This window comes from Stegodyphus dumicola, chromosome X1, assembly GCF_044657685.1.
Source record: "Stegodyphus dumicola isolate Sdum_Otavi_A_Nest chromosome X1, ASM4465768v1".
Classification (NCBI taxonomy): domain Eukaryota; kingdom Metazoa; phylum Arthropoda; class Arachnida; order Araneae; family Eresidae; genus Stegodyphus; species Stegodyphus dumicola.
In genome coordinates this window covers 220,854,436-220,881,064 of record NC_140780.1, presented here as the reverse complement: position 1 = coordinate 220,881,064, position 26,629 = coordinate 220,854,436, and the positions used below count along the sequence as shown (strand labels likewise).

Genomic DNA, 26,629 nt, shown 5'->3' with positions numbered 1-26,629 from the left:
TGGCAGTGAATCGCCAAAAATATTCCTCAAAATGCTAATTCACACTCAAAATGACAGTCGTAAAAACAGACAAAAATTTCAGATGATTAAAATTAAGGACTTGTTTGCTGATTTTGGCCAAAATTAAGGACTTTTAATTACCAAAAATCGATTCCAAAAATTCTAAGGACTTTTAAGGCCTCTTAAGGACCGTACGAACCCTGTAAATAAGACATAAATTCCGATGAAAAACATACGGCACAAATATATAAAACATAATACAGTACAAAGTCCGGACTCATCGGGACTTCGGCGATTCCGGATTTTTCCGGATAATAGATCATCAGTTTAAATCTAGTAAGATGGCATGTAGAAATTATAAAATTAAAAATATGAAACCGCGATTTATGAAATAATGAAGTATTTATAATCTAAATGTAATCTTTGGGTCTATGAGTATCGACAACAAAATCTATTTTTAGCATATGAAAAGAAAGTTTTAGTAAATTTTCCTCGTCAACATTTTTTAGTACATTTAACTTAAATCTATAATCATCGCCAAGAGTAATGTCAACATAAAAGGTTACCACATTCCTTTACTATTCAATTACTAACATAAAGGAATTGTTTAGGCATCGCTACATGAGTCATTACTCAAGTTGTCATGTTTTGATAAATATGCGGTGATGAAATGAATGTATAATAAATAATGATTTGCCGGGTTGGCGTCAGATCAACGATGAATCTATGTGGAATGTTTCGGTTTGAGATGCGTGCCAAGCAAATATGCAGCAACGGAGCCAAATTACTGATCGCACAAATTTATGCTAAAATTATTGTTTCTTCAATAAAACGGTATTTTATTTAGTGTCGAAGTGAAATTAAGAATCGAGACTCTCCAGATGTTTTATTATGCGCGGAGGTGGAAATCAAATGCGCATGCATAAAGCCGACGAGAAAAATTTTGTTGGTGCTTTTGAGGTTTGGATTTTACATCATTCCGGATTATGGACGTCCGGATTTCGGACTTTGTACTGTACAAATCTGAAAATTTAGCTTAGAGTAACTAAATAAGAACAAGGGTGCAAAAAATGATTACAAAATCTAAAAAAAAGATAGGTAATAGAAAATTTGATACAAGGCAGTTAAATTTAATAAGAGACTCATGTTAAGGTATAAAGGGGAGGGAAAAAATCTCAAAATCGAATGGGAAGGGGAACATCATTTTTATAGTATTAATCACTAAAATCTTATATTTTTAGCATTAACAGCAGCTCTAGAAAGGATACTGAAAGGCAATATGAAAGGCTCTTCTCTATGAAGTAGCTGTAAAAGTTCTTCTTTAGTTTGTGGAGCATTATCACTTTTCTAGAGAGAAAGAGAGAATATGTCTGAATATTTTCTAAGTTAAAATATAATGTGGAGCATTCTAAACAAAAGTAAAATACAACCTACAGTATGAATTTTCATTTAAATTTAAAATTGGATTTTTATATTGTTTACATACATAAATTTGTTCCCGACATATTCCTTTTTGACAACATTTTCACCACTTTTTACCCCCCCAAAATCTTTCTTTAATAAAAAATTTAATAATTCATATTTTCATTCTTTGAGAAAGTCGTTGAACACTGGTAGTTCGGTCCGAGGTTCGAATCCCGCGAATGGGCAGGCTACATGGGCGTTTTCGTGGTTTTCCCCATGTGTTACGTGTATACGAGCCAGTTCCCTTAGAAAGTCCTCCACGAAGGCATCCCTCCCCTTAGGCAGATAGCCCTCGAGGCTTTGCCATAATTACACACACACACACACATCTTTTCAGTACCCAGAACTTTTTTATTCTATTCCTTTTTTAAGGCTTTAAAAAATACAATTTTAGAATTATTTGTGAAATTTAATGTCCATGTTACAAGGAAAAAACTTTGTAAGTAAAATTAAGAGATTATGAAATCAAAGTAAATGCATGATGTGAGAATTTAATTCTTAAAATGCATGCGGGAAACTGTACATAAGTGGATACTGTCGCCTTTAATGTATTCTTCTTGAGAATATACAATTTACTCGGATGGGATTTATGTTTCTAGAAAGAGGCTTTTAAGTGACTTTCTTGAATACTTCTAAGTACCTGCCTCATATTCCATTAGATAACAGTTATGTCACAAAAATCTTTGTACCTTCAATGTAACCTTTAATTTTGGAAGCAGCTAAATATCAGAAGACAGTAAATCAGATAAATAGGCAAGATGATCCTATTGGGCAATAATTTTTAATTTGGTCAGAGAATCTCTCACTAAGAACACACTGTAACTGTGTATGTGAAGCACAAACATTTCACATACCCATTCTTCAATTAACATTACCATTACTAAATCAATTAAATTACCATAACTTCAGTTAAAATTACCACTACCATTCTTCAAGTATCAGTTTCACACTTAACCATTTACTAGACCATGTTTTGTCAATCAATATCAATGTTTGTCACTGCTGTTTGCTGCTGGGGTCAATAGTTGTATCTCTCACCTACCTTTGAATCTCTTTATACATATTTTAACAGCTGTAACATCTCAGTAGTGCTTTCCTGAATTTTTACACAAAATTTATAGCATTCCAAATAACTAAACAGTCCTTTCCACTGCCAGCTTGAAATTTATGCAGTGTTAGTTCAGATGCGTTCAAACAGAAATGCTCATGTGATTTCAGTAAGTTAGCAATTTCCACAATTCACTACCAAATGACGTTATCATCATTCAAAAATAAAATGTGAGATTAAATGTAACAATGAACGGGAGGCAATACTAACCGCTTGTGAGCTTTTTTAAATTGATTAAATAAAGTTTTAATCCTTAGATTGTTGAATTCCGTTGACTCACAGTTTAAAAAAGCCAACAAAATTTCAGAATAAGGATGTTAATGTCAACCAACCATACTTGGATACCACTGAAGGTCTGTTGCAAAAACGAAAAAGGTAAATGCTTTTTTTCAACGCTTTTAAACATATTATTCCTCGCGTATGGGTTCACAATAGATTGAATGCACACAAGTCCGATGAAAGGTTAATAATTTTTTTTTATCAAAATAAACACTTCAAAGTTCCGGAATTTTCCACAGAAATACTCGTACAGGAGTTCACAGTATCACAGACTACAATCAGTAGTTACGCATCAAACTACTATGAACGTTAAACACAATGCAATGCAATGCAAACTGCATATAAAGAGAAAACCAACTCAGATATATCTTAATTCATGACGGATACCGATTTTAAAACTCAGCTATAAATTGATATTCCTAATACTCAAAACTCAAATAACACACAAAGTATTGACTTAGCACTCTTTTTGTTCTCTGTAACATTAATAATTACAACGCTTATATTTTAAAACATCTAACTACGAATATGAAGATAATTGTCTCGTTAAATTCAAAAACATAACAATACACTCTCCAGTTACCAGATGCAGAATTACATAGTTACAAACATTAAACACATGGAGTTATACTGACAATAAGCGAATATAAATTTAACACTAAGTTTTCTACAATTCACGTGGAACTAACAACTCACAACAACAATAACTAAGCAACTGAGCGCACATGCTCAGTCTGGTCTTATATAGTTTTCAACTAGCCGCTGAGATATTCTAAATGCTTCTCGAAATTACTGGAAAGCAATATGAGGGTTGAATTATGGTTGCAGCTAATATAGTGATCAATTACAATTCTCGCCAACTTTGGAGTCAAAATAAGTCGCCAAAACCGTTGTCAGCTTGGATATCTCACCAAATTACCGAGATACCCATTTACTCAATGTTAAATGGACTTGTGCCTGTATTCCTACTTTTCCGGCATAGCTTCTCTCTTTAGACTTTTCGCGTTATATTACACAGAAAAATACAACAATTTTACTTGCACTAAAGTTATCTTTCTGTGCACAATATTTGTAACAGTATCAATGAAAGCTACTAAATGCATCAATAAAAGCTTTCAAACATATCAATGACTCTTCAAAGCTATTAAACATATATCAATGAAAGCTACTAAATGTATTGGTGAAAACTAATAAACTTATCAATGAAAATTATTAAACGTCTCTAAAGGTATCTTAAAGTACCGTTTGAATCTAAAAATTTCTACAATGTCTTTCCTTGGGAAAAGATGCAAAAGCGATCTAACTTAAACTTGTGACAGAAATTAATGAAACGGTCCCACCAGACACACGGTCACACCAGTTATGATTAAAAACATCATCACTAATAGTAAAAATTATGATGAACTATTTGTAAAACAAGTTTTTGAAAGGATTACTAAGGAAGACTCAAGAAGAAAATAAAAAAAATAGAAAGAGAAAGATAACAATTAATTGCAGAACTCGAAAAACATGTACTGTCAGACTTTCAAAAATGCAAAAAACAAACACAATTAGAAATTGCAGAACAGGAAAAACAAAGAATTTTGAATTGCAAAATCTAAAACTTAAAAAAAAAGTAAAATAATGTTCAAAACATCAACAGTATGTAATATAACCACACCAGGAAAGAAGAAATGTATCAATTTAAAATTGTCTTATGCAATAATTTGATTTAAATGATGGAGACATCTCTTCACTTTTAATAATATTTGAACATCAAGCCAAATGGGTGTGGTTAAATGAAAATTATATTTTTTTACCACTTGAGATTACACAATTAATCGCCAGAGAATCTGAAAAACATGCTAATAAGTACACATTTATTAAGAACTTATAAAAATGTCTTGAGCCCAGAAAAATTTCGGCAGAAATTTGTTAATCATGCTAGGGATTCAAAAAGTACGTGGGCAGATTTTATTTTCGAAAATTTCCAACTATTTTAACGGATGACTAGTAGGATTAAAAATAAATGATTTCGATTCATTCGAAGAAGAATAACAGAACAGTCGAAAAAACGGGTTCCAAAGTCTATGCAGGAGCATTTTATTGATTCATGGCCTAAATATGTAAACATGAATGAATTAGCTCGAAAATTAGATGAATATGAAAATTTTCGATCAGGAATAAATATAAGCAATGAAATTAAAAAAGGTTCTAAGTTTGGCTTGGGGTGATTCTAAAAACATTCCACAAGTAATGATTTCTCGTAACTCGAGAAGAGTCGACTCTAATAAATTCAAAAACAGTGATATGATGAGAAACCATAAATATTATGAAAAAGATAGCTTGCCTACACATAAATATAAGGATAATGAAAAAGTTATTCGTAATGACCAGGGTGAACCCAAATGTTTTTCATGTAATCTTCTTGGTCATATTTCAAAATATTGTCCGTATCCCTGTAAATATGTAGATTGAAAGAACATACAAAGAAATATTGTGCTAAAAAAAAAAAAAGAGTGTGAACATGCCAGACCTTGACGATTCCGTAGCAGCTAATATGTACTTGAGAAATGCTTTAATTAACATTCCTTGTATTACATCTTCTTTGATTAACACAGCAATGTTGGGGGGTAATGTTATCCGCGTCTGTGATTATCCTTAAGTCACAAGTGCCCCCTGGGTAGTGCTAAATGGGTAACTGCCACAAAAGTCCTGTGGCATACTGGGGTTTAGTGGGATGAGGTTCGGTCTGATGATTAATAACCTTATGACGACCCAACGGACCGCTACTCCCTGGGAAAACCGGCGATTGTGGGGAGGATTTGAAATTTCGAGGACCTTTGATCTGGAGAGGAGGGATCTTGGAGGTAGTAGCCATGTAGAGGATACAGGAGAAAAACTGAGTTTTGCGTCTCAGGCCGCCAGATAGTACAGGGGCCCGGGGCAGCCTAACCAGCATGTCCTGGCTGCTCTATCAGCTGGTGTATAATCTTGCCTGCCTTGTAGTTCCAGGTGGTGCCTGGGTGGGGTCCTGCATGGCAGAGCGGGGGGAGGGGCTCTTCCAAGGTCACTGCTGGCTGCTGAATCCGGGGCTAGCCCCTCCAAACTGGCTCTTAGAAAATCAGAAGGAATTTTTCTCCCCCTTTTTTTCAATCAAATACCAAAATGGATGTTGGCAATATAGAATCAAATAAAAACGCATCCTCTGAAACCACTTTAACCACTGTAGCTCCTTATGGAGTGAATGCGGCCTTGGGTGCGGACGCTCTTCTCTTTAGGACTACAGAAACCAGAACCGCTGATGAAGGGGTGAATGTACTTTGAACTCAGCGGGGATAGATACTGACTCCTCTGTCAGAAGTGCTGTGCCAGATGCGCAAGCGGATGACCAGTCACCAATGACAGAGGTTGTAAATGAAAGAAGAGAGACAACGTCAGGAGCGGAAACGGCTGGAGAGAGCCATAGAAGGGATCTCGATTACCGGGGAGAAGAGAGTGAGGGAGAAAACAGATAAAGCTGGGACCTCTGGAGCGACCCCCAAACTGGTGAGGGAGAGCCATCCAAGCAATGAAGATGCTCGTAAGAGAGAACGCATTGCTGGTGACACCCCGGAAATGGCCCTCAAGAAACAACGGCTTTATAGTCAAGCTGTGAGGAAAGCAATTACTCTGAGGGTCATCTGCAAGGATGACTCCAGAGACATAACATCGGCGGATTCGGACTTCATCATTTCTATGATCGATGACCGAATTATCGATGGCTCCATCACCACCTGTAGGGTCCACAAGACAGTCCTGCAGCCGAATGGCCTCAACATTGCTTTTGAGGACCAGGACACTGTGGACGTCTTAAACACTTTAATCAATGATCTACCTGGCCTTGAAGAAAACCATCCCGGTTATCACATGATGGCTCTCGGGGACAGACCCCCCATGAAGAGGTTTTTCGCTTGGTTTCCTGATAACAGGTCACCAAAAGATAACATCAAGCTCATTGATGCCTGTAACAAGGGCCTGGATGTTAAGATCGCCATCAAGGCAGTCATCCCTGGAGACGGAGGTAACACTCTGGTGCTGGAAGTAGAACCTGAGCTCATGGATTACCTGGAGGTCCAGAATTCCAAACTTTTTTTTGTGGTGCCCATGACTCCGTACAGCTGAAGGAACCAAGACAACAGGAGAAATCAATTCCTCCGCCCAAGGATCCTTCGAGGAAACAGCTGATGGAAGAAGGGGAGACCGAAAAGGAGTCGGAACCAGAGCTTTCTTTGCAGACCACTGAATAGGGTTCCCCTGTCACGACTTCCCTTGAAGACGTGGGTTAAGGATGCGGCTTTTAACTAAGTCTCTCCTAAAATCCTTCAGGGTAAGTTCTTATCTCTCATTTAACCTGTTTTAATGGTTAAGGTTGGCCAGCTAAACCTGCAACATAGCAGAGCAGCTTCATACAATCTAGCTGCTCAATTAGGTAAGCAAGGCACTTTTGTTGCCTTAATTCAAGAACATTGGGTCTACAAGGGTAAAATCCTTGGTATGCCCATGAACGCACACTTCCTTTCGTCAGAAGGACCTAATAAAAGACCTATAACTAGCATTTACATTTCTAAAAATATAAAGGCTACGAAAATATCTCAATTTATATCAGAGGACTTGACTGCTATTTTAACCAAGGACATAAACAGTTCACTGAGAGGATACATTTGTTTTTGCTCGGTTTACATGGCTTATGACCTCAACATTCCGCAAGAATTTATAGATCTTGTGAGTTTCTGTGAAATAAACAATATTCCTATGGTTATTGGTGATGATGTTAACGCTCACCACCTATCAAGTTCTGACACCAATCCTAGAGGAGAAAAACTCATGGAACTTATAATGAATACCAACCTAACTTGGGTAAACACGGAAAATTGCCCCACCTTTGTCAACAGAAGAGAAGAGGAGGTCATCGACCTCACAATAACTTCTTCTGATATTTATAACTTTATTAAGAATTGGCATGTAAGTGACAATCCCTCACTTTCAGACCATCGCCTTATACAATTTTGTATTAGAGATGAAATTCCAGCTGAATATTTCAGAAACATTAAAAACACAAATTGGGATTTTTATAAGGACTCCTGGTTCCTAATGTCATTAACCTTCACGTTTTAGACAATAATTGTTCAGTCGAGGAGCTTGATACTCAAGCAAACAACCCGACAAATATCATTATTGAATCTTATCATGCATCATGCCCTCTCAAACGAAGGAAGTACTCTTCTAGCCAGAGAGTCTGGTGGACCAAGGAGCTTGAAAGCCTCCGCCTAGAGGTTTGGAGAGCTCACAGGAACGCAGTTAGAAATAAATCTGAAGTTCACTGATTTAACTTCACTGATCTAAAATTCTACAAAGGAAATTTAAAAGTTAAATCAGGAAAACTAAATACAAATCATGGAGATCCTTCTGCACAGATATTCTGTTCTACCATGAGACTGCCAGAGTACATAAGATTCTTAAGAGATCTCAGAAGTCTCAACTCTCATTGGTTATGCAACCAGATGGCAGTTATATTATCAACCCTTTGGATACACTTTCGACCATGTTGAATTTTCATCTGGGGGACACAAGTGTCACCTCTGACCCCGAGGAAAATCCATTGGAACTACTTCATAATCCATTAGATTTGGATTTTGCTAAAACAATAGTGAACTTTGAAAAGGCTAAAGCAACCCTAGATGTATTTCTTCCCTTTAAATCTCCAGGGAACGATGGCATTTACCCGATTCTGCTTCAGAAAGGCTGGGATATTTTTGGCCACATTCTCGTGGGCATATTCAAATCCAGTTTGGTTTTAGGATATGTTCCTAAGGTGTGGAGAACTTCACGAGGTGTGTTTCTCCTCAAACCAAGAAAAGATACATATGAGAAACCAAACTTATTTAGAATGATTACGCTAACATCCTTCCAGCTCAAGCTGTTGGAGCGATTGATTTTCTGGTACCTCCAGTCAGATAATAATCTGAACCATACTTTTGGCTTAGACCAACACAGTTTTAGGCCTGGATTCTCCACTGAGTCGGCCCTACACCAACTAGTGAGGAGAGTAGAAAAAACAATTATACTTTGCCATACTTTGACACTTTGCCATTGAGATTCTGCTGGATATTATAAAAGCCTTTGATAACATTGTTTTCGAGAAAATAATACAGCCCTTATTGGAAGTCATATTCACACTATGATAACTGGATGGGTCATCTTTATGATTAAAAACAGGAATATCTGCATTAGTCTCACTAACTGTGAAATAAAGAGAGATATTATTGAAAGGTGTCCACAGGGTGGTATTCTTTCTCCGTTCCTGTGGAACCTGGTATTCGACTCACTCTTAGTACTTAGGAACCTGGCATGTCACAGGCTTATGCAGATGACCTTATTGTGCTACTACAGGGTTTCGATATTGGAACCCTACACAATCAAGTTCAGCAAATCTTGAATAAAGTATCACACTGGGATGAAATAAATGGCCTATCTTTCTCAGCTGAAAAATCAGAGGTCTTAGTTTTCACATGGATAACTGGCAGATTTGTATCTGGGTAACCAGATTATCAGACGTAAGGAATGCGTTAAATACTTAGGATGTTACCTGGACAGTAAACTCACATGGTTCACCCATATAAAAGAGAAGGCATAAACAGCCACAAATGTACTAGTACTTTGCAGGCGAATTGTTGGCAAACAATGGGACCTTAACCCAAAATCTACTCTATGGATTTATACTGCCATAGTCCGGCCAATGCTTTCTTACGGATGCATGGTCTGGATTAATTTTATTAACAAAAGCACATATTTAAACATTTTACAAAAGGTTCAAAGACTTGCTTGCCTATGCATTAGTGGGGCTTTTAACAGTACCCCTATTGCTGCATTAGAATTTTTATTGCAAATTCCACCCTTGAAATTATTCTTGAGCGGAGAAGCAATTAAAGCCATGTATAGGTTGAATAACAATGGCACATGGTGCCAAAGGACAGGTTTCGGTCATAAAAGCCACCTGAAAAGACACATTGACATATGTCTGGACTTGGGCAATGAGATCCCTATAATATATATGCCCAAAGATGCAATTACTAAAACAATAGTTCCAGATAAACTATTCTCAACTTATATACCAAAAAGGAATGAAATAGAATCTCTAATTGACCTAATTCCAACAGGATCAATTGAATGTTACACAGATGGATCAAAATCCAACTTCACCGGAGCTGGAGCTATTATAAGAATCAAGGGATCTGGAGAAGATTTCATTAGATTTCATCTATACCTTGGTAAACTAACAACTGTTTTCCAAGCCGAGGTTCTGGCGATCAGTATGGTCGCGAGGGAGCTCTTAGCTAAAAATACGGTTGATAAGAATACATATATTCTCTCTCTCAGCCAATCAGCTATCCTTGCCCTGGATAATTATGTCCAGCTTGTGGAGAAGAAGAGGAAACACCTTTTCACTTTCTGGGATGATGTCCGGTGTTTTCTGTACCTAGAAACAAATTCCTTGGGTTTTCCTATATTAGCTTTGATCAAGGCCATCTATACAAAGGGCTCTCAGGCATAATAGTGTTCCTGATGTATACTAAACACCTACAGGTAAGGTGAATTTGAAACCACAGGAAACAAGCATTGAGACACCCTGTGAGTTCCTTTTTTTTTTTTTTTTGTAAAAGAAACTATGCAGGGATTTTCTTTTCATAGCTGTGCTTTGGAAATAGATATCAAATCTTTATACACCACCTGGCCATTTGGCTTAAGAAAGTACCTCTGCCTTCCTTATTAAAAAAAAATTTTTTTTTTTGACTCACCATCACACCCCCTTGTTTGGTCAAGAGTTTGCGTTTGGTGATCTGGGAGGGATTGAATCGGCTCTTCATCCAATTGAGAAGTTTTAACGATTTAACGGACACCCTGAATTTAGAGATGGGATCTTTTGCATACTATATATTTGGTGTCAGTTTGGAATCTTATCTGTTTATTTATTATTTACCTTTCACGGGAGTTACCATTTAAAACCTTAGACTTAAATGATCAAATGGCGGAAGAGCAATGGGCAACATTGCCTAAGTTTCTTTCCTTCTTTTCATAAGAAGGAAGTGCCACTAACGTTATGTTATGTTAACACAGCAATGTTGGCAAGCCTTCTCAAAGAATCAGTTGTGAAAAGTCTGGGAATAAATAATTCATCTTGCAGAAAGGAGTTATTTGGATTTGGAAATCAAAACTATCTCGTCAAATGTCTTGCCCCGGCAGTTGCTGGTTTAATGTCCGATAATGTAATGGCAAAAGATACTCCAGTATTAATTGTGCCAGATTTGGCTCAGCCAGTTGATTTATTAGTTGGACGAACATTCTTAAATTTACCCTAGAGTCGGTGATACCTTGCATATCGACTATGCAAAAGCTTATCCATTTATAAAGTTATTGCATTGAAGAAAATTCATGTGTTAAATTACAAGTTGATGAAACAATGAAAGTAATAAATAATAGCATAAACTTTGTAAAGGTAAAAACTGAAAAGCAAGTATTCTATCCAGTAACAAAATCTGAAGTTGATGATACTATTCAAAATTATGTTTGAAGCAAATGTAACAAAAACAAAAATTTATAGCATTATACCAACTATAAAATGAAAGTGATTTCCAAATAGAAATGATCTAGCAGATAGCACTGGTTAGAAATTTGACCAAGATGATGGTGATGTGCCATATATGCCCTAGGGAAATTTTGTAACAAGGCTACTGTTTCTATGGAGTGTGCAGAAACAATTCAGATATTCATATACCTTTTCCATACTCTCCTTTCAAGGAGATTTTGGATGAAGCCCATTTAAACTCTAGCAATGAAAGATGATATTCATTACCAGACAGGAAATCTGAGGAATCTGCAACGGAAAGAAGATTAAGGCAGCCAGAAGAATTTGTATATCTAATCCACACGAGTGAAGATAAACCCCGGCAAATGTCATCTTATTCACAACCCAAAAACCGAGAAATAGAAGGTGAAATACCAAGGAAATTATTCAAGCTCAGAGTAAAGAAAAGTACTTAAAAAAAGTTACCTCATCTTACATTCATGTTGAAAGAAGTAAAAGAGCTAATGACAAATAAGATGGATCAAATTTATCAAGGATGAAATCATGACTAATGAAGACATAAAAAAAGTATCACCTTATATTATGTTTAAGTTGAGAGAAATCATACAAAGAATGGAAAAGGAAGCAGATCAAGTTATAAAACAGGAGCAGAAAAACTCTTTTGGATTAAATGATGAGAGGACAGAAAGGTGAGATATTAACAAAGAAGATCTAGTCAGCTCACCCATTGGACAACTTTAATAAAAAATTGAAGTAGATGTGAAAGATTGACTGGAGCTATTAAATGACTGGAGTGAGCATGAACAACAACCTGAGTATCATGGTCAAATGCATGCTGAGGGATATGAAAATGTTAAAAAATATGTAAGTGAAATATTGGTGAAGACAGAAGAAAAATTTTCTGAAACTTTTACTTCTTATAGAAAATTAAAATTTTGATTGTAATATACTAAAAAAAGTGTGCGCTTATGGTAATGCCAATAAGAGGTGTTAACTATCTTAGCATTATGGATGCAATATTCCATTAGAAGGATGGCTTTCTTATTCATTATACAAGAAAATTTCTGCCAGATAAAATGTATCCGATATCTTGGGCTGGATGTATATTAGAAGAAAAGGTACAAAGATCAGACCATTAAAACAGCAACTGAGGGTAACTGTAAGTCAGTATGCTCAAATGTTACCGCCAAATAATGTCATCATCATTTAATTTTAAAATGTAAGTAAAGAGACAAAAATTGTAAACACCAGTGAGAGGCAATGTTAGCTACTCGTGAGCTTTTTAAAAATTAATTAAATACATTTTCCGTCATTCGGTTGTTGAATTACATAATGGGTTATTCATTAATAATTATTATTCATTATGTATGTTTAGATATTTGTAATCGCATTCTTACTGGTTAAAAGGAAGTATAGCTTTCTGTCACGTCCAATACATTCATTAGCTTTCTGTGAGGTCTGAATTATTCTGAAACTTAATCCCATTCTTTATGTTATTTTTGATTGGCTGTTTTATTGTGTCTTGTTTATGATTGGTTAAACCATGATCTGTTATAAAGTTATATATATGACCTCTGTAAACGTTTTCTCTGTCTGTTTGCTTGTATTTCTCTGCATGTAACTCTGCATGTATCTCTGCATATTACTTAGTAATAAATATTTGTTTTGCAAACCACGGCATTTTCTATGTTCAACAATGTATTATTCATTAATAATGTTGTTGAATTACATAATGGGTTATTCTGGGAACTGGACTGTTGGACCTCCTAAACATTGCTACAACTGCAGAATATTGATAAGTTTACCATATTGTACACAACCAAAATTAGAAAGAAAAAAGGTAAATTAGGGACATCAAAGAGTTTAAAAATAAATTATCCATCTGCAACAAGAAAACAATTTGGTTGTCAACAGAAAGAATTAGATAACATTGCATTACACTCAGGTTGAGCAGATAGTAACACAGGATCAAGACAAATTCAATTGGGAGGATGCAGTCACATGAAATTAATTATTAATATCATATCCATCACCTTCTATGACTTTTCTCCATCTTTAAAACAGGTTTTCAATTCTCTTTTTGAAGAATTCTTTTAATTTTTTACCTTTTTCACTTTTTCAACCTTCTGTTCACTTTGCCAAAGAAGTACTGCTGTGACTTAAACAGATAAAAAAAATGAAGCAATATCTGAACTATCAACTGTTATGCATTGGATGAGATACCAAAATTTATCTCCATAAACAATTGACTCATCATCATGAATTCTACTGAACCGAATCCAGAATGTCAGCCAATCTTTCACTTTCCCTCTAAATTTAACCAATTCTATTTTAGGAAGCTTTAATTTTGTTCTTTCACCTGTATTCGTCACCAATGGTTCAAAAAAATTTTACAGTTTATCAAGACATGCTTTAGTACAAATGCAAAATACATCTAATTTTTCTCGATATTCTTCAATTTTCTTGTACCCGACATTAAAATCTTCAGATTTATACAAATTTTATCATCCAATTCAGCCACATCTGTAGCAATTCACTCTAAAGCTATTTTAGATTTTGACTTGTATATTTAGATTTTGAATTATATTCTATGTTTTTAGTTTCACTGTGAATTTGACGATGCCATTGTAAAGCATGAAGATCATGCCTTTCTGTTAGTTGTTGGAATTAAATAACAGGTAATATTCACCCTTCTTCTGTGCTGGGAGTTTATGCCTGTGCAAGAATTCACCAGGTACATTGTAGGATCTAGTTAGTTTATGTGGAATCTTACAAATGGTGCCCGGATTTTTCCAAACTCATGGATGATAACGACGTTGCAGTTGAACTAGCCCCATCGACATGGTAAACTCCACCGGTTCTTGGTAACATAATGGAAGGTTTTGGCTACCTCGTTGTAACAATGCAGGCTTCCATGAAACCCACAGTGACATTCGACAGAAGAATGTTGGTCACTGGCTTCCTAAAAAATTCAGAAAATAATTTTTTACTTTATCCTGTTCCCGAAGTCCAGAAGATTACGACAGCAACGACCCCCTTATGAGATCAGGGTTTAAGTTGGTTCAAAGACATCGAAAAATTTCGTCTGGGCAGAGATAGGCAGTCCCACATATACATTTGAAAATTTTAGAGCTGGTCTGGTAAAAGCGTTCCCTGTGGTCAAAGACAGAGCTAGGCTTTAGGCCGAATTGTACAGCAAGTACCAATTTAAAGTCGAAGTGTTGTCAGACTTTTATTTTATGCCAGGTCCAAGTTGCTAATTTGTAATTCGTCTTCAGACTCGCCTTCACTAGTCATCGGGGCTCAGTTCAAAGCAAACTTATCAATGAAGACTATTCTACTCCAGTCAGTGACATTCCAGTGCAAATGAGCCCGACACCACTGCAAACAGGTTTGACGTTGTACAAAGGTCAATGGTAGTCAGCGGAAGGGGCGCCGTGACCTCAGCCCCCTTTCTGTGAGCCATCTACGAATGGTCCTTGCGGTCACTAAAGCACTAGTTGCACGTACAATCAATGATAATGATGCATCTGAGGCTGTGAGTGCCATTCTGACAATTGCTCGGTTTTCATGCTCTGTCATTTCTCTAGGCCTACTGCTTCTTTCTTGATGCTGTGTGCGGCCATGGTTCACCCATTCCTGCTAACATCGTCTAATTGTGGCATCGCTCCTGCTCAAATGTCGAGCTATTCACCGATAAGACTAACCGGTTTCTTTGAGCTCAACTACACGGCCACTCTCAAATTCTCACATCTGCGCATATCATTTGTGCAACTGTATGTGAGGCATAGTTACTGTCTACCAGAGTATATGGAATGAAATTCGTGAAGAATTTATGATCTGGAATTATAATTTCTCCTCTTAAATATCCTGCCAATTGCTCAGATCAGATGCGCTGTAACGACAACCTTTCATTCATTGGCAGCCAATATGTAAAATTTTGCCTTTTCCATTGAAACCTGTATGCATATCAATGTGTTCAATTTGCTTTATATCTTCTCAGCATGTTGTGGTGCATTTTTTTTTTTTTTTTTTTTTTTTTTTTTTTTTGTCTTTACATTATTAAGATATTAAGAGATGCAGGGTAGTAAGTGTAAATTTGTGGCAGAAGAACACAGGTACTTGGGCTATGAGATTTCAAAACGGGGAATTGAAACTGAGGACTCAAAAGTATTGCAATAAAGAATTACCCATTGCTTAATACTGCGAAAAAACACTCCTCTTTCTTAGGTATGTGTTCTTACTATAGAACACTTATAAACATAGGATTTTCTTTATTTTGCATAACAAATTTATTTTAAGTTTGATACCTTTCCTAAACTCCTCAACTTCTCCTCACATTTTCTCGCCAGGATGTAAATTTGAAGTGAAGCGTGTATTTAAACGGGTTAATCTCTGAGTTTATTCAGAGTGTGTTTTTGCTAGCCAGCACACATTCCATTGCTATCTCGCTGTTATGCTTGTACCCATCTTGGCCATTTCGGATTATCGTAATGCCTGTTAGGTTTTTGTTGAGTCAACCTGTTAGACATAACTTAATGTCTAGCACTATTCTGTTTTAAATTTGAATTTCTTTATATTCTATGTTTAAGTTTCACTGCCGCAAGTTGACAATGTTTTTATAATGCACGAAGACCATGCCATTTTACTAACAGTTAGCTTTATGTTAAATTTCTTTATGTCTCATTTTGTCACATACTTGGTCAGTCTAGAGGTTTAGTAAATAGCAGGTAGATTTTATGTCAAATGGCAAAAGATAAAATGAGAAGTAAGATCATAATCAGTATGATTCATAACAAAAGTCTGAATGTTGTTACTGCTGCTGCTTGTCTGGAGAGAGACCCGCTGATTAGAACCTGAAAGGCCTGCTGTAGGCAAGGTTGACAAGTGTTGAAAGTTAGTCAGGCTCCGTTTGATGCAGTTAGTGTCATAGCTTCGTGTAGAGTTCCAGGGGTTACAACCCAGTTAATATACTTTAAGGTTCCAATAAGACATTAAAGCACCAGAGATTAAACTTGTTTTGTATTATTTTAAGTTTCACTAGATGCAAAGAATAGGTTTTACTTGAATTGTTACATTTTTTGGGAATTTTAGCTTGTGACCACAGTGATTATTAATGAAAGGCAATAACTCGCTTTGATATGTAGAGATAATTTATAAGGGTAAGCAGTCAGTTATAAATAATTAAATTAGGTAGTTTGATAACATTAGTCATTATGGATTTACATGACCACTATTAAATTTTATTTTTTAACAATATTTGTTAAAAAAGGCCCTATTAAAATCAAAATCTAATAAAATTTCACAGTTTAAAATACATGTAATTTATGACATTGATTCTTAACCATATTAGGATAATTACACATTAAAAAAAGGTACATAACATTTATGTTTCGTAACAACAACACTCAATAAAATATTTATCCGTCATTTTAATTTGAAGCCTTCCCAGACATTTTTGCTCATCCATATCGATTTCCTTCTCTTGAAGCAGCTTTTCTAACAATTACAGATTTGTCTAAATATGCAAACCAGTGCTCTCGCTAGTTTCTGCGTGCTTTATCTCCTAACTTGTTAACCTCTCCACAATGTACCAATGAGGGTTTATTTGATCTGGTAAAAGTTAAATAGTCCAAAACCCCTGACAGACGTGAAACATATTATCACTGTCTGAAAGTAACGACAATATCAGACAAAGGTTTCAATAGGCCTCTTATTTAAAAAGAACTTGAAACATAAAAGCACGTTCTGATGCAAACAAAATCAATTACTGCTCACGGTGACATAATTAAAGAACAGCAGTCAAATTCAAACTAATAATGTGGACTAGGGATCAAAGATTATACAATTTAATATGGCTCAGTAACTCTATCATATGAGGAAACAGAAACGGGAAATTATAGTAAAAGTTGAAATCATAAACAATTGGGTAACTTACATGATAATAACTGCTTATATATTTGAAGAATAGTTTTCTTTATGTATTCAGTTTCTTTCTTCAACACGTTTCCTTTCCATTTCGAATTTTTGAATTTAAATAAGGATTTCTGTTATTCTAAAAAACACTAAATGCATTTAGAATGCATAGAAATAGTGGCTAATTTTATTTCTTTAGTAATATGAACATTCAGAAAAAATGTGAAATATATATGGTAAAGGGCGGTTACAGAGCTGGTGTGGCAGAATTTTTAGAATTTAGTGACACACCAAAAAAAACAAAATCTAGAAATGGCAAGACTTTTAGAATTTAGAGCAGGCACTGGAAGCAGAATTTAGAAAGGCACTAGGCAGCAGAATTTAGGATCCACAGGGATTGCATCAGGTGGGAAATGGCTAGTGCCAGCTATGTGTATGATGCATTAAGACATATTAAATGAATCTTTTAAATTGTAAGTTTTCAATTTCTTTATTAATAAAAAAATTCCTTTCTTAATGCCTGCCCATGTGATAAGATTAGAAGCATTTTTGATATTTTCCATGCTTGTGTCTAGTGAAAAGTAGAGAAAAAGATAGGGAAGATAAACAGGTTAAGAAAAAGATTCTAGTATCAGAAGTAAAACATTCAAATATTATGTTTTCATCGTTCTTCCAGACGTTCTCCAAAAAGTAAGAAATTCATCGCAAACTTTCTGTAAAATACATCCATTATGTGTTAATACAATGAAAACATTTTCATTTTGTCAATTTTTTCTGGAGCCTTCCAGAATTGTGGGTGTGTAAGTCTTGCCTTCAAATTCTTTTAAACTTTCCAAGCTGCAATGCCTAAAACCCTAAAGAAAAATTATCCCTACGAATTCTGTAACAGGAAAAAGCCAGAAATGTTTTGAAAAAAAAAGGGTTAAAAGTGTAAAATTAATTTTATAGAAAAATCTGGTGCATATTCTGAGAAAATTACATGGGAAAAACTCTTACTATGAAAGAATTAAAAAGAAGACATTTTTAATTAATTACATAGCTAATTTTGCTTTTGTTAAGAGTTGTTTCGTAAATTGTGCTTTATAGCATTATACCTTGTATTTTTTTTCAGATTCAAAATATTGCACAATAAGTTGCCAAAATGAAACTTTATTATATGACAGCGAAAAATGTTTTATTTAAATGTTATTTTTTAAATATAATATATCACTATTATTTTAATAAAATTTATCAATGTTACTATGTTTTAAAAAAAAATTAGCAAAAAATTCTCAGATCTCGGAATTAAAAATTTTCTATAGAAACTGATCTTAAAATGTTGATAAGTAGCCAAATTTAGAACCGTTTAATAAAAGAATTCACATCCCCAAAAGTGAAAATTTGTTAAGAGCTTTTTATTAGAAAAAATGAATTTCAAAATGCTTATATTTCACTTCTTGCATAGAAATTAAAGTGTCTCATCATTTATATTAGAAATAGAAACAAATTCTGATCCATGAACCCATTGAAAAGGTAACCATACATGTCAGTGAATCGCCAAAAATATTCCTCCAAAATGCTAATTCACACTCAAAATGGGAATTGTGAAAAGAGACAGAAATTTCAGATGATTAAAATTAAGGACCTTCTACTGATTTTGGCCAAAATTAAGGACTTTTAATTACAAAAAAAATCAATTGCAAAAAATCTAAGGACTCTTAAGGACCATACGAACCCTGCTCCCAGTTGTTTACTGTGGAATAACAGACAATCAGAAAAGCTACTTAAGTTTTGCATACTAACATGTTTTGCAACAACTATTAACTTAGCAGCAAAATGTCTAGAACAACATACAGACTGGTAGAACAAAAAAGTAGCTTGGATTTAGTAAATTGAATACCTGCTATGACACAATGCCCAAAAGTGTCACAGTCATTCTTTAACATCACACCATTTTGGTCTGTGTGACAGCAGAGAGAAGTAGAGAATGTGAACCACTTTACCACTGAAAACTGCACTGAATAATGAAGTCATTTTTCGGCTGAGTTTGAGGAATCGCACGTCAGGTAGAAGTTAGCAGGGAGTCATTTCCACTACCTGAGTAAAGTCTACATGCTTTAGATGCAGACCAGGCTGACTTACAATGGCATTTAGCAATAATACTATAGTAAAACAGCAAGAGATATCTTTTATTTGGGATGAAAATGTCTCAATACAGCAGTGCCACAGAGAACTGAAATCTTTTCAGTCCTTTTTTTTTTCCAAAACAAAGTCTGCAAAATTATTATTTTTAAATTAATTCATTAAATAATCAGAATCAGAAAAAAAATCAAATAAAATTATGGTAAATAGATTAATATTTATACAGCCCCCTTCTTCTTACAGATTTTAGTTTGGAATCCTAAAAGATTTCAGGTTTTGGGGACATCAATAAATCCTTTATAAACAGTAAAAAGAACAGCAAAGTCTAATTAAAATATCTACAAAATGGAAGAAGTTTTGAACACTATGTAACAGAAACCTAGGAAGGTGGAAGAATCTGAAAACAGAATGGGGGATAGGAAAGGGGGAAAAACAGATGATAAAATTAGTTAGCTGATTATGTTTAAGAATTTCAGCGCTATATCTCATAAACACAAAGCTAGTTTCATGGAAGATTTTCTAAGAGAAATTGGCTCTTATTTGCCATACATAAAGAGATCTTATGCATCACACTCATTTAAGAGTCAGGAAACAAACTGGAATGAATTACATCCCAAGAATCAACTGACCAGCAGTTTACTTTCAAAAGAATTAGATGATGAATCTTTTCTTGCTTTCGGTTTTTAAAAAAATATATTTGCTAAATACAGAGATTTAAAAAAATGTGTGCTTCTGCAAATAAATAATAATTCATCTTTAAAGCATCTTTAAGAACCTCACAATTTTAAAAAAGGAATTTAAAAGCTGATATTATTTTTTTTTTTTTGGAAATCTACATGTAGATGAGTAAACTTCTTAATTTTGATAGACTTTTTTTTTTTTTTTTTTTTTGTTGGCACAAATTATGTTGTACCAGAATGACTACATAGTACAGTCAAAAGTCTTTAATCCAGACGTCCATAATCCAGAATGATCTATAATCAGGACCTCAAAGCTACAAACTTTCTGCGCATGCGTAAACACACAATGTGTTTACGCATGTGCATACAATCTTACGCATGTGCATAATATGCACTTAATGTATAACAGACGGTATAAGCTAAGCTAAAATTATCTAATTATCTATTTCAGTTAATGTGGCAGATTGCATTGTTCCTTGATCTTCTAATTGGATCCGGCTTATTATTTTTTGCAGACTGTTAGAGCAATTTTATAAAAGAATGCTTGAACTTTCGATTATGTCAAAAACAATTTTTAAATCTGGAGCTGCCAAAGGATCTACAAAGCAAAAGCATGTTTCGATGTCCATCAAACAAAAAGTGGAATTGCTGCAGAAAATGGATAAAGGCATATCCTTTGTTTCTCTAACCATTCCGAAATCTGTTTATCAATTTCACGCTGCTCTGCGGGGAAGAGGGACATCGTGGCGCGCAATGAACTGGAAGTTCATCTGTCAGCACTATCCTTATCTTCAGGGCAGATGTTTTTATTTTATTCAGTTTATAATTCCTTACTAAATGTAGTATTTCATCTCAATGTACTCCGTCTTTGCTATGATTTAAATCAAATTCCTCGTCATTAAAAATATCACGAATACACATCAAGTAGTTTTCTGGTTGCAATTTTCTAATTTCGACTATGCGTAATGTATGCTTTACGCATGTGCACGTTGAAAGAAATGTTTAATAAAGTAAACAAATAAATATTAAGCTTTCTTTTTGTAAATTTTGATACCCTTTAGATCATAATTGCTCTTTATTACATAAATTACAGTTTCGTATTTTTAATTTTATAATTTCTGCAGGCCATCTTACCAAATTTAAATTGATGATCTATAATCTGGGAAAACCGATAATCCGGAATCGCCGAAGTCCCGACGAGTCCGGATTAAAGACTTTTGACTGTATAATACACTGCTGACCACCCAAATTGCAACACCAAGAAAGACAAGAGATATCACAAAAAAATTTATTTAGTAGATAACATGTTGACCAAGTATTAAATGATTAAATTTATAGACATCTGCGAAGTATGGTTCCTTCCAGAATCAGTAGCCAGACTAGCCGCCATTGTTGGAGATCACCGCTGCCGCACACCTGAGCATTAATTCAAAGAGACTTTGGATGTGTTCTTGGGGTACAGCAGACCAAGCAGCTTCCACATGTTGCCAAAGTTGATCTGGTGTGGCAGCTTGGGATGTAATCTGTGTCACTCATTCAGCAACCATGGAGCACATGTTTTCTATCAGCGAAAGATCCGGAGAGCGAGCCGGCCAGGGAAGCAATTCAATCTGGCGATTGACGAAGAACACTTGGACAATGCGTGCCACGTGTGGTTGCACATTATGCTGTTGAAATATGGTTATGGGCAAGCCCTGAAGGTAAGGAAGGACAACTGGCTCCAACAGCTTGGAGATGTAGCGGTGGCTGTTTAAAGTACCAGCAATGTGTACTAGAGGAGTGCGAGAGTGATATCCAATACCGCCCCATAACATAATACCCGGTGCAGGACAAGTATGGCAGTGCATATCGCAGCTGTTCAGCATCCTCTCTCCACGGTGTCTCCAGACTCGAATCTGGCCATCGTGGTGTTGCAGACAGAAATGTGACTTGTGAATAAAGACAATTTCATTCCATTCTGCTGTCCACATCCTTCTTTATCGCACCATTGGCGGAGACGTCTGTGGTTCTGCGTCAAGGGTAGACGAAGCAATGGACATCTTGCGGACAGACCACTCAGCTGTAAATGGCATCGAATGGTATGTGCAGACACTGGATGATGCATTACAGACTGAATGTGCTGTGCTATGGTTCGTGATGTGACTGAGCGATCTGTGACTGCCATGCGCACAATGTTCTCGTCATCAAGTGAAGTGGTGCACTGAGGTGGATGTGATCGAATATGTCGGTCCGTCGTATCTTCCTACATCCAACGGTCACATATCCGCATTACAGTTATTTGCTTTCGTCCAACACGACTACTGATTTCCCTGAAAGATAATCTTCACTCTCGGTAGGCCACTCTCCTTTCTCTGTCGAACTCGGATACTTGATGAAACGATGATCGCTATTTACTATGAGGCATAATTGTTTTTTTTTTTTTTTTTTGAAAAAACCACAAGAAGAACACAACTGCCGAACTTGAAATCGTCGAAAACTCTAAGCCTTAAATAGTCCTTTGAAGTGGCGCCACAGGCGCGTGATGTGCGTCTGTGCTGAAATTCTAATCATTTGCATATCTCACCTCCACTAATGCATATTGTAAATTTCATGTTATTTGCATGCTTCCTTCAGGGTGTTGCATTTACGGTGGCCAGCAGTGTATTTGCCATTAATGTAATAAATTATAAAAGCATAGAAAATAACAAAAGTAGGACAGCATTTCTGAAAGAAAGAAATACAATACATATATGAAGTGATAACTAAAATTTAAAATAATTTATCGCATTAAAATTAAACAACAAAACAATACAAGATAAAGAAGTAATATCCTGGTTTTGATATCAAATTACTTTAGAGCAATGCTGCAAAAAGGGTATAGAATACACTTCTTATTCATATTCTAGCTATGTAACTCCTTATAATAAGATAATGAGAGTAAGTACTTGCTTTAATATAATACATCCTAGAATGTCATATACCTGAGGCAGTTCCATGTATTCAAATGCTGGAACCACAAATGCCGTTTTCAAAGAAAAATCAACATGTTTCAGTGAAGTCAAGAACTTCTGTTGAAAATCAGGGGAAGGCTGAAAATCAGCATCCAGAAGTAGCATATATTTTGTTTTGACTTTTCTAAAAAGTTGAAAATGTCAGATATAATACAGCATAGCAAACCTAAGCAATATTAATTTTACTACTTATAAGGAAGGTTTGCTAATCTTGAACTCTTACTATTGAGGGGAAGAGATGAAAAAAGTTAAATTGCTGTAGATAAGCACAAAAATTACATATAATATAACACTATTTGGGAGTATAATGCAATTTTGTAGTTCTTCAGAATTTAACAAATGCTGATTTACAAGCTACCAGATGACAGCCCTAGAAGGAAAATCAGAATTAATAAAAGAAAATGCGTGCACAATCTTAATGTGTATGCATGAACTTCATTAGTTTATTTACATCTTATTTTACATGATTAGCAGCATATTTGTATTCAGCCAGTGTTTGCTTACACTTAAAGCAGCTGATGCGTAAAAATGCATGATTGTTTTGTTAATACAGAACATTGTTGATCTTGTTTTAATAAATTACATTTATGTTTTTAAGTATTATATTCTTTTCCTTAAAGCATTGACGAAACAAAAACTTATGTCATTTAAATTAAACGTTCAGTTTTACAAGTATGCAAGGACCTACAGGTGCGTGGGGATGACATGAATGAAAAATTCTGCAGCCGGGATTGACAGGTGAGATGTAAATGGAAAGTGTAGTGCCTGTCTTTCAGGACCAGAATGGCATTTAATGTGTTAAAAAAATGATTTAGCGAAAGAAATACAAAACTTCCAGTTTGCACATTAAGTATAGCATATTTTATGTCATCACATAATCTAAAATTTCCATTTTTGTCAGTGGCAGTTGTTTTTTTTTTCATTGTTTATCAGCATCATTTTCTAATATTTTAAATTATTTTTATTTTGGTATAAAATATTAAAACATAAATAGGAAAGTTAAGATATGATCATTTATTATTTTTACTGCATTTAGAGGAATCGTTTAAATCTGCAACTCTTGTAAGGTGTCCAGTTGCTTCTCAAACTTACTGTACATAAGAATCAGCATTTTCTAACCTAAGTAACAGCTAAAAAATTTAATGACTTTTAACCTCTAATGTAGATTTACAAATTTGGTACAATACTCTGGAAGTTGTATCAATAAAGCAGATGAAAATTATTTTCAAAATCAAGGCCAACTGACAGTTAAAGTATATAAATATAATTAACTACAGTGTGTTCAAAAAGTCTCACCATAGTAGTTTATGGCAAAAACATCCAAGTAAGTTACATGGAAACTGTCTTTGGGGCTACAGCATATGTTGAAAATGCTTTCCCTGAGTTCGAAGACATAAGTCAATCCTTCCATACATGTTTGTGAATATCTGAGGAAAATTTGATCAATTCAGTCAACCAATGTTAGATGTGATGGCACATCCTTGTGTTTTTGAATAGTTTCGGACTGATCCTTGTATACAATCTTTTGGCTACCCCCTTAAAAAGAAATCTGGTAGTGAGAAATTGGGCTATCTTGATAGCTATATTTCCTTTGGTATCATTCTGTCACCAAAAATTCATCCAATAGCTGCACTAAATTCACTGCAGTGTGCACCATTTGTAAAAATGTTACACCAAGCTGTAAACATTACTTTAAATCCATTTAGCAAAATGGATTACGATCCATACAGCCTCAACTGCTGATAACCATACATACAAGCATAATAAAATTCATATGTAAGTTCAGAAACAAAGCTTTAATGGGAGGGAAGAAATGATCCTCTGTCATCTTTATTGGAGGTATCACTACTATAATTTGAAAATTATGATAATTACAATAAGACAACTTTCATATTTTTTTCTATTAGCTTAATTTTTAGAAGCCTGTAAGGATGTTTTCTGGCATTAAAAACATTTACACAACAGAAGAATTCAACATATTTAACAAGACAATTTGAAAATTTTCAAACGGAAATAAAATTTCTTGTTTACATATGTAATGCCAAAATTTTAATTTAATGATGAAATTAGAATAATTATGTGCAAAAAAATGAATACATTTTCTTGAAGGCTGGTGGAGCAATTTTTTGAACTAAGTAGACAGTAAGCTCATTTTTCAAATACTTTAATTTAAAGCCAAAGAAATTTAAACTGTAAATGAATAAAATTCTTTGATTTAAAGGCATTTCGTTATTCAACACTTTTACTAATAATGATTTTATATAAAAAAAAATATAAAACAAAAGGAACACAAAATACTAAATTAAATCTATGCAGTAATTTATCAGAATTACCTTATAGCAATATTACGCAATGCATTAATTGGATAATCATCATTAAAAGAATTTCCAAATGCTAATGTAACATGACTAGAGGATAAAAGTTTAAGGTTCTTGAGCTTCTTCTGTATATATAACCTAGAAATGAAACAATAAGCAATCTGAAGTGCTGCATAAACCAAATAAAGCAAACTGAAAGAGATGGTATGATAAAAATATTCTAAGAAACATGAAATAATTAGCTTCTATTCATATATATTTTTCATAAATATTCAATATTCAATCCCACATATCAATATATATTCAATCCCACATATCAATATATATTCAATCCCACATATCAATATATATTCAATCACACATATTTTTCATAAATTTTTTAGTATTTATCTGTTTCAGAATTGAATAGTAGGCAAAAGTAGTTTAAATAAAACACAAAGGTTAGTCATCAAAGTATATCGAATGGGTTTCCAACTTCTGAAATGGCACATATACTTTTATTTACACAAGACATTTATTTCCAGTTTATATACATATTCTTTATCTTAAAATATTTTGCTCCCCTATTATTTTAGTTATTTAAAAATCCTTCTCACAACTTTTACACATTATGAAAATAAATATTACCTGTAAAAAGGAATCAAGCCAATAAATGTTACAGAAAAGATAGAACTAAATGTGCTGTTCTTCAGTCACTTCTCTTCATGGTTTATAAATAATGAAATTCTTAACAAACATTTGTTTTACATACTTTAAAGTCACTAACTTTTACTCTGCTTTCACTAATTAAAATACTTCCTTTGTAAAATGTCACCTTCATAACTCACCAATCCTGATAGATTAGTTATGATACCCAGCGGCCTTTTACAGATGACAGGGTTAATTGAAGTTTAACTTACTAGTCACTAACACAGCATTCACACTAGGTCTAAATGAAGCACAAGTAGTACAAGCCTTTTTTTTTAACCTTCAGCTACCTTTTAACCATTTAAATAAATAAAGATCAGAGAATTTGATAACATGAAGAAAACAAAATATTTTCATTTTTTTCATACTTTTAAGAACTGAAAAATAATGGAACTGCCACTTTACAAAAGATAAACAGTTTTTAGAAACAATATAGGAAGTACTGCACACCTCCCTCCCAG

At 34.5% G+C, this 26,629-nt stretch overlaps 1 protein-coding gene across 2 annotated transcripts in view; it reads right to left on the bottom strand.

Moving 5' to 3' along the window:
- The window catches only part of LOC118184316 (xylosyl- and glucuronyltransferase LARGE2s-like), a 131,396-nt gene that overhangs the window by 22,442 nt on the left and 82,325 nt on the right, over positions 1 to 26,629 (bottom strand). For both annotated transcript variants that reach the window (XM_035353969.2, XM_035353970.2), the window contains exons 8-10: positions 25,497 to 25,619; positions 23,134 to 23,287; positions 1,269 to 1,347 (exon numbers count right to left, since the gene is read on the bottom strand). In XM_035353969.2, the coding sequence (XP_035209860.1) occupies positions 1,269 to 1,347; positions 23,134 to 23,287; positions 25,497 to 25,619 (356 nt within the window). The remainder of the gene's footprint in view (positions 1 to 1,268; positions 1,348 to 23,133; positions 23,288 to 25,496; positions 25,620 to 26,629) is intronic.